The following is a 16,921-nucleotide window of genomic DNA, read 5'->3' on the forward strand; positions in this document are numbered from 1 at the left end:
GCGGCTACAAGCCTCTGAACTATGTTACAATGATGCTCCAAGGCCTATTTATTATTGAGAAACAACAAAAAACCTTAAACATCCAGAAACATATCCCTAGGAGATGAAGCGCCACAACTGTTGGCCCCGTTTGGGTAAATTGGTACATCAATTTACCGGGGTCATAACTTTGGCATATGATCTCCGTTTGGCTATCGTAATACCTCGTTTTGAATATCTCGAAGAATAGGCTGAAAACATAGATGCTAACAATTTTGGGAAATTTTTAGTGTCTCTGTTCCCCTAAAAACGCCATGTAGGTCCTCAAAACAGCTTCGGAAGTTCAGGACTTAAAAAACTACTAAAAATAGTAAATTGTGCTACAATTAAGGAAACTGAAAAACTAAAAGAGACAGTGTTGGGGGTCTAAGTGGAATAGGAGGGTGGCCACCAATATCCACCTGGATCAATAGAAGTGTATTGGTTTCTACTAGGATCCAAAACCCTAAGCAACAAAAATTATATGAACCTAGTAATCATTGGGGACTCCTCAATCCTAATTCAACAAATGATTAAGAATACAAAGCCAAAAAATGCCAATCTCGGTCAAATTACTACCATAATCCAACATCAGTTAAAAAACTTAGGAAATGTTTCCTTCTTTCACGTTCTAAGAGAGAACAATAAGTTGGTTGACAAGCACCCAAATAATGTTTGTGTCTGACCCCACGGAGAAGTAAAAATAAATAATGAGATCCCCTCCAAAGTCATCCCCTAATTCTTCCCATCCTTCCCCTCTCTCGCTTGTTTATCACATGTTCAGAAAATATATCTCTCAACTCTCGTACCTTCGCTGTATTGTCAACAACCTTGTCCCTCTAATCTCCTCGCCTACCATAGATCCCATCTCAAAGCGGATATGGATCCCCCTTGATCCAATTCCTCTTCCATTTTCCCTTATCAATACCATTGTAATCATTCCTCCTTAGACCATCAGGCTTCTCATTTGACTCTCCCTTCCCATTTCTTCCCTTATTCACCTTCATTTCCTTGTGCTGCCCTCACTCTTCTCTCCAACATTTCCTTTCTTCTTCCCCTACAACGCCAATTCCTCGCCTCTTCGTTCTCCTCATCTCCCTCTATTCCCTGCTTCCTTCGTCATGGATCCCACTAATCCGTTTCCTAAGACTCAATATTTCCCTCACTGTAAGTCCCTCAAGGTTGATCTGGACCAGATTCGATCCATGCATATTCAGTGGCAGGACAAAGGAAAAAAATGTATTGCGTATCTCTATCATCAGTGCAATGAGTACAAAAAACAATTCGAGCAACTCAACAACAAATGTGCTCATTTGGAATATGCAATCAGTGTGCTACAAGAGTTGGTTGCTAAAAAACCAGGAGAATGCTCAAATACTTTGGGTTGTGGAAGTAAGATCCAGAAGACTAAGGAAAAGTCAGTCAACAAAGACTAAGAGGAATACTTACTCATGGCTCGCTATGACTCTCCTTTCAAATCAATAGAAATTATTCCCCACTCTCGGATTTTTACTTTCAATCATAAATATCGATGCTATGTAAATGTATTCTGCTTCTTCAGCGATTTGTTAGATCTTTCAAGTTAAATGCAGTTGGTAAGTTAATATCTTTTGAAGTTAATGTAACAATTGAAAAGGAAGGGTCGGGGATTTTTGTCTCTCCATCTCCCTTGATTGCTTCAACCTTTTTGTACTGGGAAGCCCTACTCCTTCTGTATTTTGGAATGAATATAATATACCCGAATTTAAAAAAAAAAAAAACTACAAATTCAAAAATTATATCCACAAATATATATATATATATATATATATATATATATATATATATATATATTACTTACAATAGCAAATTTATTATGAACCATATAATTTTGGGACCCTTCAAGGTATTCATGACGTGAAGTTCAATGAAACATAAATACGAAGTCCAATAAACAAAATATTTTGCTGTTACTAAATGAATGCAATGTGTATAGTAACATTATGTTGGTTATATGAGTTCTTTTTACACCTTTTTTCTGAGATGGATTATTGATTTGTATTAATATAATGAAAGCAACTATTACATAATCAATCCTCATCCCACTGGTGTCGAGTGGGACCAACTGTCCCACAATACATAGGACATGGTGAAATTATAGAGGATTCTACGGATCACGCTTGGAATAATTCCCACCATTGGTCAGGTAGGGTTTTGATCCTATAGTCACACTTTGATACAAGGAGATAAGGAAAACTACCGGGTTTTACCGAGGCTTTATCGCTCATTTGAAAGGAAGATGCCCCATGAGCACTCTGTTGCAATCTTGCCAGGTAGACTCGTCTTCCCCTTTGGATGTGAATTTTATTATGGTTCCTCCAGTGAGGTTAGTTTGCTTGAACCTTCAGCGAGGTAAGGTTGATGGAGGTTTGTTTCGGAACTTGCAAGGATTGAACTGCTAGGTTTCTCTTCAAACTCCTGTCCACATTTACCAAAACCTAGAATTGATAATGGTCTTGAGGCTTCCACTTGCTACCTCATGGCAGTGTCCTCCCTTCTAGTTTTCATTCCTTTCCTTTGGTCGCCTCCAAATTTCCTCGATTTCCTTCTTTTGCTTCCCTCTTTTGAGATTATTTTTTTATCTCAAATGAAAAAAAGTAATTATTTTTGTAACTATATAGTAAAAGAGTGTGTTTTTTTTTTTTTTTAAGATTCTCTCTCGTGAATTCCAAGATTCCTTTTTTTATTATTTGCATATAAATATATTTTTAGAAATAAACATAATCACAAGTTTAATTGTCCAAAATTCACATTAAGTTTCCACTTACCCTATAAGTCTTTTTTCTTAAACATTAAAAAATAAATGCAAGTAACTCACAAATTCATAATATCTAAAGGGGTGTTACAATATATTTTTAGATAATTATATAAAATCTATTATAATTATAATCCACTTTAAAAATATATTATAATTATATAGAGATATTTACAAGATATAAAATTGTGTCAATATGAATATTCTTTTAAGTTGTATGAACTTAAATTAAATTTAGACTAGTAAATATAATTATTAATTTTATGTTTATTTTTTTTTAACATCTCTACCATATTAAACTAAAAAGTTTTTCTAGACTCAATAATTTTTTGTTTATATATATATATATAATTATAATTTTTCTAATTCATAATAATAATTACAACTTTAAAATTCATATCCTATATATATGTTACAAATGACATATGCATGTATTCAATATATACTTATAATTACTATAAAAATATTTTTTCCCTTTATAATAATAATAACAATTCCAGCATTATATCCATAATTATAATTATTATATTTCTTATATAAATGATCTATACATAAAAAAAAATCTAATAATTATTATTTTTTATTAATATTTATAAACTATAAATTGTAACATCAATATAATTTTATTAATAAATTATTAAATTGAAATGATGCTTGTGATATTTTAATTATTATAACTTCTTGTAATATTTTAATTATTATAACTTTTTATTAGTATTTATAATATAAATATCTTAAAGTGCATATGCATAAAAATTCTATAAACTAATTATAAATTTATAATTATATATATTGGTTCATTATATCCATAACTATAATTATTATATTTTTCATATAAATATTTAAATGATCTATATATAAACAATTTATTTATTTTTTTAATTATTAAATTTAAATGGTTCTTGTGATATTTTAATTATTATAACTTTCTGTTAGTATTTATAATATAAATATTATAAAATGCATATGTACAAAAATTCCATAAACTAATTATAACTTTATAATTATATATATTGGTTAATTATATCCATAATTATAATTATTATATTTTTCATATAAATATTTAAATAATCTATATATAAACAATCTATTTATTTTTTTAATTATTAAATTTAAATGGTTCTTGTGATTTTTTGATTATTATAACTTTCGATTAGTATTTATAATATAAATATCATAAAATGCATATGCATACAAATTCCATAAACTAATTATAAATTTATAATTATATATATTGGTTCATTATATCCATAATTATAATTATTATATTTCTCAGATAAATATTTAAATTATCTATATATAAAAATCTAATTATTATTATTATTTATTAATAAATTATTAAATTTAAATGATCCTTGTCATATTTTAATCATTATAACATTTTATAATGAAATGCATATACATAAAAATCCATAAATTAATTATAAAGTTATAATTATATATTGTTTTTTTTATAATAATCACTGCAACTTCAATATTATAGAATTCATATATATATTAAAATGGTGACATTCCATAGTAAATGCGAATATCCTCTTAGCTTTTTGTATTAGTTCCATTTGCATGATAATTTTATTATCGAATAGTTACAAATCGTCACTGTTAGAGTACAATGAGATTTTATCGGGATTGCGTCATGTATATAAACAATTTACCCACGAATAGAAAGAAGTTTAGGGATGTCATTGTTCCCAAGTGTCTTGCATGTAGTGAGTGAACAATATAAATTTTGTGTTCTAGAGATTCACACATACTTTTAGGTTTCCTTTAAATCAGTTCATAGCCTTTATCAATATCCTATAAAGAAAGGGAAAAAAGGGAAACTGAGTATTAGTAGTAGAAATGGAAGGAACGGATTATAAGGAGTGCTCAACTTTAGCTGAGGGTTTATGGGATAAGCTACAGAAGGATTTGCAATTGGAGATATTGGGTAGGTTACCTGTGGAAAGCATTTACAAGTTTAGTTGTGTATGTAAGGAATGGAATGCCTTATTTTCCAACAAATTCATAAGGGATATATGGGCGAAGACGCCCGTAAACAAGGAGCCCTGGCTAATCGTGTGTGATGTATTCTCTACTGCTCCTTGTATGGCCTATTGTTTTTACCGGAGGACTTGGAAGCATTGTTTCTCCATATCTAGGGAACCAATAAGATTTGAAGTCTTTCTATGTGGATCGGCAACTGGTCTCTTGTTGCTAGACAAGCTCCCCCGTGGAGGCGGTTGTCGTACATATGTATACAACCCTTACAGCCGGGCGTGCATCAAACTTCCCCGCATGTTATTCATAAAGGACATCCATGTGGCCAAAGGTATTGGGCAGAGTGGCAATGACTGCAACAATAACCTGGAGAACTGCTACAAAGTTGCGGCTGTGGGTACTGCGATGTTTAATGACGGTAAAGGATCAGTAGTGGAAATCTACGAATCGTGTACCAAGTCATGGAGAGCGACACGTCTTGCAAGCGAGTTTGTTATAAATCATGATTTGGTTTTCTTGGACGGTACCTTTTATTGTTTGGCCATGCAACCTATGGAGCGGGTCATGGCGATTTTGGGTTTCAGTATTAGTGCACCATCCGCTGTGCCGTCTGTGTTTTTTGTACCGTTACCAAAATTACTCAGCAATTCACAGATGGGTCGCCTAATCATCTGCAGGCCGCGCATTCTGGTGGCAGCGTGCATAGCTTTCCAAGATGTGGTCACCATTACAATTTGGGAGCTTGAAATAGATCACCGGCTTGGCTCCTCTTCCTGGAAGGAGATAACCAGGATGCCTCCGTCGTTATACCAAGAAGATTTTACGGGGCCCTTGGTTTGCTTCGAGTGCGTAGGTGTGGGTGAGACGTGGGCTTGCTTCAAATCAGTGTTTGGGAAGCCAACCTCAGGTTGGGTATTTGCGTATAATACCTGCAACAAGTCATGGAGTCGGCTTCCACAGTGTCCAACACGCCAATGGAACCGTCAAAGTCTTTTGGCATTTGAACCGAGACCTAGCATGGCCGTCGGGTGAAAGATGGCACAGTATCAATATGCTTTAGTTTGAGTGGTATGTTTCTGAAATCAGGTTCCTTTTATTTTTGCTTCACTGTGGTTAGAAATTGGAGCCAAATTTTCATATAAAATTAAATTTCAAGTTCATTGCATATTTTATTCAATATGGGAAAAAATTAGTTTGACGGTTAAGTCTAGAGCATATTGAGCATTTGTACCAGCTGAATCACTTCGAATGGTACTAAATTGTGAATGTGTTAGCTATGTTTAATTGCATTTATTAACGCAAGTTTTAATTAAATCTATTATTCTAAATTAGATAGACATGTTATTCCAGATTTGTGACATAAGTCATGTTTTCGTTATATAAATCCATGTTACAAGTCATGTTTTCTTTATATAAATCCATGAAATAAGTCGTGTTTTCCTTGACCTAAGTCATGTTATATTTCTTTGACATCACATCCATGAGATAAGTCAAGTTTTCGTTATATAAATGCATGAGACCAGTCATGTTTGCGATATCCATGAGATAAGTCATGTTTACCTTATCAGATAAACGGGTTATTCAAGATTCGTGAGATAAGTCATATTATATTTATTTGACATCCAAGAGATAAGTCAAGTTTTCTTTATATAAATTCATTAGACAAGTCATGTGTTCTTAGAGCTAAGTAATGTTTGCGAGGAGCTACTCATACGCATATTCTTGTTTTTTTGTTTGTTAGGTTTCTTTTATTAATAATAAAATAATTTATAATTTAGATAGTGAATTTTATAATAGGGTTTTTAAAATTTTAATTTAATTATTGATAATTAGTAAATTGATGATAGGGGACTTAACTTTAAAGATTAGAAACAAAAAATTGATTTTTTTTTATAAAGATAAAGATGTTTTTTTTTTTTTCAATTTAACTAATGCAATTATTTAACTTAAAAGGATGATAAACACTATTAGTCATCAACTTGTAATAAGCAACAAGACACCCCGTGATACTAACCTGTAATAAGAAAGAAGACACCCCATGATACATCTCACATTGCCAAATAAAATATATATATATATATATATATATATATATATATATATATAGATATATATATATATATATATATATATATATATATATATATATATAGCTTTATTTTAAATTATTATTATTATTACTAATTATAAAAAATCAATTAAAAGATATTTAGCAAGATGGTTAGCCATAGAGATTTACCCAACTTTACTATGGATAGGTTTTGTTATACCATTGTAGTGTAATATTATGACTTACAAATACCGAATGCCCTCAAAACCATAACATCATAAACATGACACATGTTCATATGACATTTTTTTATTTAGTCAATAGATATGATATAATTATTTTTAAGATAAATCTCAACCATTAATATCTAACTACCATTAAAATTATTCTAGAATATTACATGGAGATTAAAAGCCTACCTTTCACTTAATAATTATTGATAATCAAAATAAAATTTTGGAATCCTTATTTACAAATTAAGAGTCTCCATAATAAAGTTTAGATGAATTTCCATGCTTAAAGTTTTCATTACCTCCTTTTTTAACATATATTATTTAACTCACTTTTAAAGGATAACACCACTTTGGTGCAGAATCGAATGAAAAAACAAGTGGGTCAACATCGCAGTGAAAAATGTTTTGATGTAGGTGATTGGGTATTTTTACGGTTACATCTCAAGCAAGCTATTTATGAGAAGGAAATGTTGGCAATACTACATGCACTTAAGAAATGGCGACCTTACCCAATGGGAAGACACTTCAAGGTAAAAATGCATCATGATAGTCTTAAATACATTTTAGAACAAATATTATCATTAGAATAACATAAAAAATGGGTCACAAATATGTTGGGTTATGACTTTGACATCATCTACAGAAAAGGGAAGGAATTTTTTGTTGCAGATGCACTCTCAAGAAAGGATGAATGTGGAAGCATTGTTTTTTTTCTATTTCTATTATCAGACTAGATTGGATAAACGAAGCAAGGGATGAATGGAAGAAGGACGAAGAAGTGTGGCCACTCATTCAAAAGTTGCAGAAGATCCCAATTCAAACAATATTGCTAGAACTTGAAGGGGAAGGAAAAATCATATTGGAACCTATAGCATTCATAGAAACAAGAACCCAACAGCTACGAAATCGATCAATTTCAGAGTATCTCATCAAGTGGAAGAACTTAGCGACTGAAGATTCCACATGGGAGGACAAGAATTTTATACAGAACCATCAAGAACTACTCAAGTGTTGAGGACAACACTTTTTGAAGGAGAAGGGCATGCTAGGCCCCTATACTACTAGTGTAACCCCTTATTGTTATTAGTACAACCCCCTTATTATATTGTTGTACCCATGTAGTCCCCATATTGTTACTATTGTGCTCCATAGAGACCCACTATTGTTATTATTGTGCCCTTACATTATTATTGTTATGTCGGCTCAGATTATATTATGACCCCTTAGTCTCCTATATATAGAAAGGAGGTCTTGTCATTTGAATCATCCAAGAATTGTTCATTTATGTAATGTAAAGGAGGTTTCCCCCTCGAAGAGGCTAAATAAAAAGGCTTTGATCTATCTTTTCTATCTTTTTGTGAGCTGGTTTCATAACAAAGGCCTTCCATGACGAGAAGGAATGGCAGGGGAGAGAGAGGGCATCCCTGCCTTAGGCCCCTCTCAACCGAGAAAAAAGGAGTAGGAGCACCATTGAGAAGAAAATTGTATGAGACATTGGTAATACAACTCATGATCCATTTGATGTATATGTAAGGGAAGCCCAGGTGTGTAAGTAGCAGTCGAATATAAAGACAATTTTCTCTATCAATAGCCTTAGATAAGTCCACCTTTGGGATCATACCTTTTAGGTTCCTTATGTGCACTGAGTGAAGAAGTTCTTGTGCAATTCCCACAGCTTCATGGATTTGGTGGTGCTGAAGGAAGGCAAATTGCTCGCGGGAAATGTGAGCCGAGAGGATGGGCTTGAGCCTGTTTGCTATGATTTCGGCCATTATCTTGTAAAGGCAGTTGCACAGCGAGATGGGGCAGAAATCATTAAAAGAGGAGGGCTTGTCAGATTTGGGAATGAGTGCAATGAAAGTGGACTTGATAGCTAGAGACATCCTTCCAGAGAGGCGACAGTTCTCCACCACCTTGAGTAGGTCATGGCCCAGGATGTCGAAAAAGGCAAGGTAGAATTCTATGGTCCAACCATCAGGCCCAAGGCTCTTATCCCATTGAAATCCTTTGATGGCGGCTTCTAATTCCCTGAAGGTTACCTCCTTGGATAGTTCCTCCACTTCCTCCAACTCAAAAAACAGAGGGAAGAATTCCGTTGTGCGCATGATCTCCAGAATGTTGGCCTCTCCAGGGGCCGAATATATGCTTTTGAAATGAGAGTTGGCTAAGGATGCCAACTCTCTGGAGGTATTAACCTTTTGTCCCTGATCATTCTGGAGCTCCCAAATGGTATTAATAGTCTTTTGCCCATTAGCAAAACGATGGTAAAAATTTGTGTTTTCATTTCCTTCCTTTAGCCAGGTCACTCTGCTCCTGAGGCACCAAATTTCTTCTTTGTCCTTAAGAATTTGGGATCTTTGTTTTATTAGGAGAGCACACTGCTCTTTTTGCTTCGGAGAGGTAAAAGTACCCTCCGATTGTTATTCAAGATCTGAGATGGCCTGTTCTGCTTGTTTTAAGTTAGTGTCCTCCTGCTTCCTCTTCTTGTGCGCCCATTCTCTAGATAACCCCTTTAGGTCCTTGAGATTACCGACAAAACCTTTTGTAGGATTTTCCTCCTCTGAGATTGGATGGGATTGCCAGAACTTGGTGACCAACTTGATATAGGTGGCGTTCCTTAGCCAGGTTGAATTGAATTTGTAAGGAGCTGAGATCTTGTGGGATCTGTCATCTAATTCCAGGAAAATAGGCCAATGGTTTGAGATTCCTCCATTTCCTACCCATTACCTGGATTGGGAGTGTCTGGCATGGAAGGCCTCCTTAATAAGGAATCGGTCCAGTTTCCTAGCCAAACTTTGGCGTCCAGTGTGATTGTTTTTCCAAGTGTGTTGGATCTTAGCAGATGGGATGTTGATCCAGTGATAATCCACTAGTATTTGCACAAAAACTTCAGATAGCGGGTATATCTGAGCCATATGGCCCCATGATTCCATGAATCCCAAAGAGAAGTTTATATCCCCGCCAAGGATCACATTGTCTACCTAGAAGAGAGAGGTGCTAAAAAGCCTTCTCTAAAAAATATCTCTATTTTGATAGGGGCCATAGACATTGATAACCCTTATCTCGTCCTCCAAATCCTTGGAGAAGATATCAGCTCCGATGAATTCCCACCACCCTAGATGTTCCTTATTTCAATAGTCCTGTTCCTGAACCCTATAGCGACCCCCCTAGATCGTCCATAGGCATCCAGAGCATGGAAGGTCCAGTCTATCAACCAAGATTTCAGAAGGGGAATGATCGAATCTACCATACTTAAGGTTTCTTGTAAGAAAATCACATTGACCATTTCAGACAGAAATAGTCGCTTCAGGGCTAATTTTTTCTCTAGGCTATCCAATCCTCTATAATTGAAAGATAAAAGCTTCATGGAGGGGGAGGGGGGAGGGTATCCTTTGCTCTAAGAACCCTTTTAATGGCTTTCTTCTTACCCTAGACAACCTCGTCACCAGCTTGTGCAATCGTCTTGTGAAGGTTGGAAGATCTGCCCTTCCTTGGTCTAGGTGAAACCAGGGGAGAATCCACATCAAAGCCTACTACATCTGGCTCTCTCTCCTTGGTTTTGGAGCAGTAGAGTACCTCGGGACAGAGTTAACCAAGGGGGAGGGAGGCGGAAGAGAAGGGATCAGGGTAGAGGAGAGGGAACAAGAAGTGTAAATAGGAAGAGGCACTGGGAGGGAGCAAGACATATAGGATTGTCCTAACCATTAGGGAAGGGGGGGAATCCGGGGGCCCAGAACAGGGCCAGAGGGGAGAGGGGGAGGGGAAACCAAAACCTACGGGGGAAACTGGGAAGAGAGCAATAAAAAGGATGCAGAATGTTGAGATGCTGAGACACTAGAAAATAGAGACATACCCAAAGAGAAGACGTTGCCTTTTGCAGCCTTGGAGCACGTCAGAGGAGGGGAGGGAGGTCGAATAGGGTTATTGCCTCTCTTCTTCAGTGCTGGTGCAAGCGGTGCTTCCATTGTATCTGATTTCTTGTTCTGCTCCACCATCTGGGTCTCCACTGCCTAAAGAGGAGGTTGTTCAGCTGGCAGTACTTGTTCTTGCTCTTGTGAGGCTTGCTTATGCTTCTTTAGGAGGGGCAAGCCTTGTAGATATGACCCACCTGATGACACATTTTGCAGCGATAGGGGATACCTTCGTAATCCAGGGACTATTTCTGCGAGAAGGATCTCCATTGTATGGTGATAAATTCCTAAAGACCTCCTTTGGTATCTAGGTGCACAAGGATTCTTGCATAGGCCATCATTCCCATGGTCTGATATGATTTGTCAAACTCCATGTAAGTGCCCAGGGAATTCCCAATTTTCTGAAAAATGTCCTCTGACCAATACTATAGAGGCAGACCAGGGAACCTAATCCAAACTAGGCCGACCCCAATTTGCTCAGTCTCTGGGTCGAAGAGAGGCGTCCAATGCTTGAGGAGCACAGACGCGTTCTCAAGATGCCAGAAAGAAGAGAGAACCCATCTTGTATGGTCGGCCCTTGCAAAGCGTAAAGAAAACCATCCGCGGACGAAAGGGATATCAGCCAAGTGTTGTCCCCAGATCTCCATGGCCCATGATTTCAGCTTGGCTGCAGAATAGTTCCTTCCTCTAATTCGACCAACCAAAACTTTGTCCGCATACTCCATCGCATCCCCCCACTGAATGTCCTCCTCTAGCCGAAGAATAACTTTTGCAGGCCAAGATTTGAAACACCTATGTTTCTTCAAGGAACGGGAGGGCGGGCTGCTAGTGTTTACAAAAACCCTCGCCTCTTCCAGAGCTTCGGGTGGGGGGTTAGGGTTAGGGTCAAAGGGAATGTCAGGAACAACTTCAGAGAGGAGGGGAACAGAGGAAAAGCTACCCGAGGGGATGGAGTGTGTAGAGGATGGGAGGGGGGCGACTGGCGGGGGGACTTCAGGCGGGGCTCCTGACAGAGGTGCATACGAGAGGCCCGACGGCACAGATGGACCCATGATATCCGGAGAAGGGTGAAAGCAGTTCGAGAGAAAACCCAGGGTCACCAGGGACAACATAGAGAAAGGCGACCAAGTTGAGGGTTCTTCCGGCAGAATAGAGGCAAAGTGAACAGGACCAAAGGACTGAGGGAAATCAACAAAATTACCAGAGAGACCTTTGCTATACATACCTTCAATAGCTGCAAATGTGGAGCGCCAGATGGAGCCTTCCTCTAGAGGATCCTCCAAATAATCCACCTTGTCAACGTCCATAATGACAGCTACACTAAAAGATGGCTAACCACCTCGGAACCAACTGGCCGATGGAATACCGACACCGACAACAATGGGAACAGAATTAGACAAATACGAAAGCCCCGGTAAGAGTATACCAATACTGGAGCTAGGGAGAAATAGTCGCATAACCGTCGGGGAAGAGGAGGGTGAGAGCGACCTGTGCGCAACCTTCCTTAAACAAACAAAACCCTAAACAATGAAAACGACAATGAAAATGACCCGGCTGGAAGCAAAATATTTTATGGTTTTGAGGCATAGAAAACTCGAGATCGGGTACTAAGGAACTGTCAGGGGTAGCTGCAAGCCAGGTGTCGGCGGCTGTAGTACCCCGTACCCGCAAACGTGATCCCGCTTAGGCCATTCCGTTCCGTATCAGAGGGTCGCCATTGTCCAAGCCTCGTTCTCCAGGGAGGCCCTTTCTCCCTCTTGTGATATTTTAATTATTATAACTTTTTATTAATATTTATAATATAGATATCATAAAGTGTATATGCATAAAAATTCCATAAACTAATTATAAATTTATAATTATATATATTGGTTCATTATATCCATAATTATAATTATTATATTTTTCATATAAATATTTAGATGATCTATATATAAAGAATTTATTTTTTTTAATTATCAAATTTAAATGGTTCTTGTAATATTTTAATTAATATAACTTCCAGTTAGTATTTATAATATAAATATCATAAAATGCATGTACATAAAAATTCCATAAACTAATTTTAAATTTATAATTATATATATTAGTTCATTATATCCATAATTATAATTATTATATTTCTCAAATAAATATTTAAATGATCTATATATAAAAAAATCTAATTATTATTATTTTTTATTAATAAATTATTAACTTTAAATGATCCATGCAATATTTTAATTATCATAACATTTTATAATAAAATACATATACATAAAAATCCCATAAATTAATTATAAATTTATAATTATATATATTGTTTTTTTATAATAATCACTGCAACTTCAATACTATACATTTAAATATATATATATATATATATATATATATATTAAAATTGTGACATTCCATAGTTAATGCGAATATCCTCTTAACTTTTTGTATTAGTTCCATTTGCATGTTAAGCTAATAATTTTTTTATCGAATAGTTACAAACCAACACTATTAAATTACAATGAGATTTTATTGGGATTGCGTCATGTATATAAACAATTTACCCACAAATAGAAAGAAGTTTAGGGATGTCATTGTTCCCAAGTGTCTTGCATGTAGTGAGTGAACAACATAAATTTTGTGTTCTAGAGATTCGCACATACCTTTAGGTTTCCTTTAAATCAGTTCAAAACCTTTATCAATATCCTATAAAGAAAGGGAAAAAAGGGAAACTGAGTATTAGTAGTAGAAATGGAAAAAACGGATTATAAGGAGTGCTCCAAGTTTAGCTGAGGGTTTATGGGATAAGCTACAGAAGGATTTGCAATTGGAGATATTGAGTAGGCTATCTGTGGAAAGCATTTACAAGTTTAGTTGTGTATGTAAGGAATGGAATGCCTTACTTTCCAACAAATTCATAAGGGATATATGGGCGAAGACGCCCGTAAACAAGGAGCCCTGGCTAATTGTGTGTGATATATTCTCTACTACTCCTTGCATGGCCTATTGTTTTTACCGGAAGACTTGGAAGCATTGTTTCTCCATATCTAGGGAACCAATCAGATTTGAAGTCTTTCTATGTGGATCGGCAACTGGTCTCTTGTTGCTAGACAAGCTCCCTAATGGAGGCGGTTGTCGTACATATGTATACAACCCTTACAGTCGGGCGTGCATGAAACTTCCCCGCATGTTATTCATAAAGGACATCCATGTGGTCAAAGGTATTGGGCAGAGCGGCAATGACTGCAACAATAACCAGGAGAACTGCTACAAAGTTGCGGCTGTGGGTACTCCGATGTTTAATGACGGGAAAGGATCAGTAGTGGAAATCTACGAATCATGTACTAATTCATGGAGAGCGACACGTCTTGGAAGCGAGTTTGTTATAAATCATGATATGGTTTTCTTGGACGGTACCTTTTATTGTTTGGCCATGCAACCTATGGAGCGGGTCATGGCGATTTTGGGTTTCAGTATTAGTGCGCCATCCGCTGTGCCGTCTGTGTTTTTTGTACCGTTACCTAAACTACTCAGCAATTCAAAGATGGGTCGCCTAATCATCTGCAGGCCGCGGATTCTGGTGGCAGCGTGCATAGCCGTCCAAGATGCGGTCACCATTACAATTTGGGAGCTTGAAATAGATCACTGGCTCGGCTCCTCTTCCTGGAAGGAGATAACCAGGATGCCTCCGTCGTTATACCAAGAAGATTTTACGGGGCCCTTGGTTTGCTTCGAGTGCATAGGTGTGGGTGAGACGTGGGCTTGCTTCAAATCAGTGTTTGGGAAGCCAACCTTAGGTTGGGTATTTGCGTATAATACCTGCAACAAGTCATGGAGTCGGCTTCCACAGTGTCCAACACGCCAATGGAACCGTCAAAGTCTTTTGGCATTTGAACCGAGACCTAGCATGACCGTCGGGTGAAAGATGGCAGAGTATGAATATGCTTTAGTTTGAGTGTGGTATGTTTCTGAAATCAGGTTCCTTTTATTTTTGCTTCACTGTGGTTAGAGATTGGAACCAAATTTTCATACAAAATTAAATTTCAAGTTCATTGCATATTTTATTCAATAGGGGAAAAAATTAGTTTGACGTTCATTGCATATTTTATTAAATATGGAAAAAAATTTAGTTTGACGGTTAAGTCTAGAGCATATTGAGCCTTTGTACCAGCTCAATCACTTCAAATGGTACTAGATTGTGAATTTGTTAGATATGTTTAATTGCATTTATTAACGTAAGTTTTCATTAAATCTATTATTCTAAATTAGATAGACATGTTATTCCAGATTTGTGACATAAGTCATGCTATATTTATTCGACATCCGCGAGATTAGTCATGTTTTCGTTATATAAATCCATGTTACAAGTCATGTTTTCTTTATATAAATCCATGAAATAAGTCGTGTTTTCCTTGACCTAAGTCATGTTTGCCGTATCAGATAAGTCATGTTATGTTTCTTTGACTTCACATCCATGAGATAAGTGGAGTTTTCGTTATATAAATGTATGAGACCAGTCGTGTTTTCTTTGACCTAACTCATGTTTGCGACATCCATGAGATAACTCATGTTGACCTTATCAGATAAACAGGTTATTCAAGATTCGTGAGATAAGTCATATTATATTTATTTGACATCCAAGAGATAAGTCAAGTTTTCTTTATATAAATTCATTAGACAAGTCATGTGTTCTTAGAGCTAAGTAATGTTTGCGAGGAGCTACTCATATGCATATTCTTGTTTTTTTGTTTGTTAGGTTTCTTTTATTAATAATAAAATAATTTATTATTTAGATAGTTAATTTAATAATTTATAATTTAGATAGTTAATTTTATAATAGGGTTTTTAAAATTTTAATTCAATTATCGATAATTAGTAAATTGATGATAGGGGACTTAACTTTAAGGATTAGAAATAAAAAATTGATTTTTTTTTTATAAAGATAAAGATTTATGTTTTTTTTTCTTATTCTCAATTTAACTAATGTAAGTATTTAACTTAGAAGGATGATAAACACTATTAGTCATTAATTTGTAATAAGAAACAAGACACCCTGTGATACTAACTTGTAATAAGAAAGAAGACACCCCATGATACATCTCACATTACCAAATAAAAAATAAAAAATAAAAAAAAGTTATAGCTTTATTTTAAATTATTATTATTATTACTAATTATAAAAGATCAATTAAAAAATATTTAGCAAGATGGTTAGCCATAAAGATTTACCCAACTTTACTATGGATAGGTTTTGTTATACCATTGTAGTGTAATAATATGATTTACAAATACCAAATGCCCTCAAAACCATAACATCATAACACATGACACATGTTCACATGACATTTTTTTATTTAGTCAATACAAATGATATAATTGTTTTTAAGATAAATCTCAACCATTAATACGTGACTACCTTTAAAATTATTCTAGAATATTACATGGAGATTAAAACCCTACCATTCACTTAATAATTATTGATAATTAAAATAAAATTTTGGAATCCTTATTTACAAATTAAGAATCTCCATAATAAAATTTAGATGAATTTCCATGCTTAAATTTTCATATCTTTTTTTTTAATAACCATCCTAGATGCATCTTAATTCTAGAGTGTTGAGAGGGATAAAATCTCTCAAGGTGCAAAAGTGTTTCTTGAGCGTAAAACTTGAAGTAAGGTTTGCACCTCAAGAGATTTGATCCTTGTTGGAGCTTGTTGGAGCTTTATAGATGTAGAGTTAACATGGTATTGGCCCATGGTATTGTAACAAACTGATGGCGCCCAGCCCAAATGCCCTTTCCAATTACGTAATAGGTGATATGTTTCGGTATGTTAATGAATATGTATGGAATGATTTGTGCAATCGTTGGATGGTTGATTAAAACAATCTATTGGTGGACACGCATATGAAATGCACGGGTTATATAGGATGGTTGGTATGACAATCAATCAGAAATT

At 35.4% G+C, this 16,921-nt stretch overlaps 2 protein-coding genes across 2 annotated transcripts; both read left to right on the forward strand.

The window, feature by feature from the left end:
- The first annotated feature begins 4,654 nt into the window (after positions 1-4,654).
- Positions 4,655-5,824, forward strand: LOC149175919 (F-box only protein 6-like). The gene has a single exon (XM_089421285.1). It carries the CDS (start codon positions 4,655-4,657, stop codon positions 5,822-5,824), a length of 1,170 nt encoding a protein of 389 aa, XP_089277411.1.
- Positions 5,825-14,134: 8,310 nt separating this feature from the next.
- LOC149175920 (F-box/kelch-repeat protein At5g15710-like) lies at positions 14,135-14,884 on the forward strand. Its single transcript, XM_089421286.1, has one exon. It carries the CDS (start codon positions 14,135-14,137, stop codon positions 14,882-14,884), a length of 750 nt encoding a protein of 249 aa, XP_089277412.1.
- Positions 14,885-16,921: the final 2,037 nt, after the last annotated feature.

Source organism: Pinus tabuliformis, chromosome 4_1, assembly GCF_031772625.1.
Source record: "Pinus tabuliformis cultivar Carrire ecotype Pingquan chromosome 4_1, CPIR1, whole genome shotgun sequence".
NCBI lineage: Eukaryota > Viridiplantae > Streptophyta > Pinopsida > Pinales > Pinaceae > Pinus > Pinus tabuliformis.

Coding starts and splice junctions, on each gene's coding strand:
- LOC149175920 (XM_089421286.1), top strand. CDS start 14,135: ATGAAACTTCCCCGCATGTTATTCATAAAGGACATCCATGTGGTCAAA.
- LOC149175919 (XM_089421285.1), top strand. CDS start 4,655: ATGGAAGGAACGGATTATAAGGAGTGCTCAACTTTAGCTGAGGGTTTA.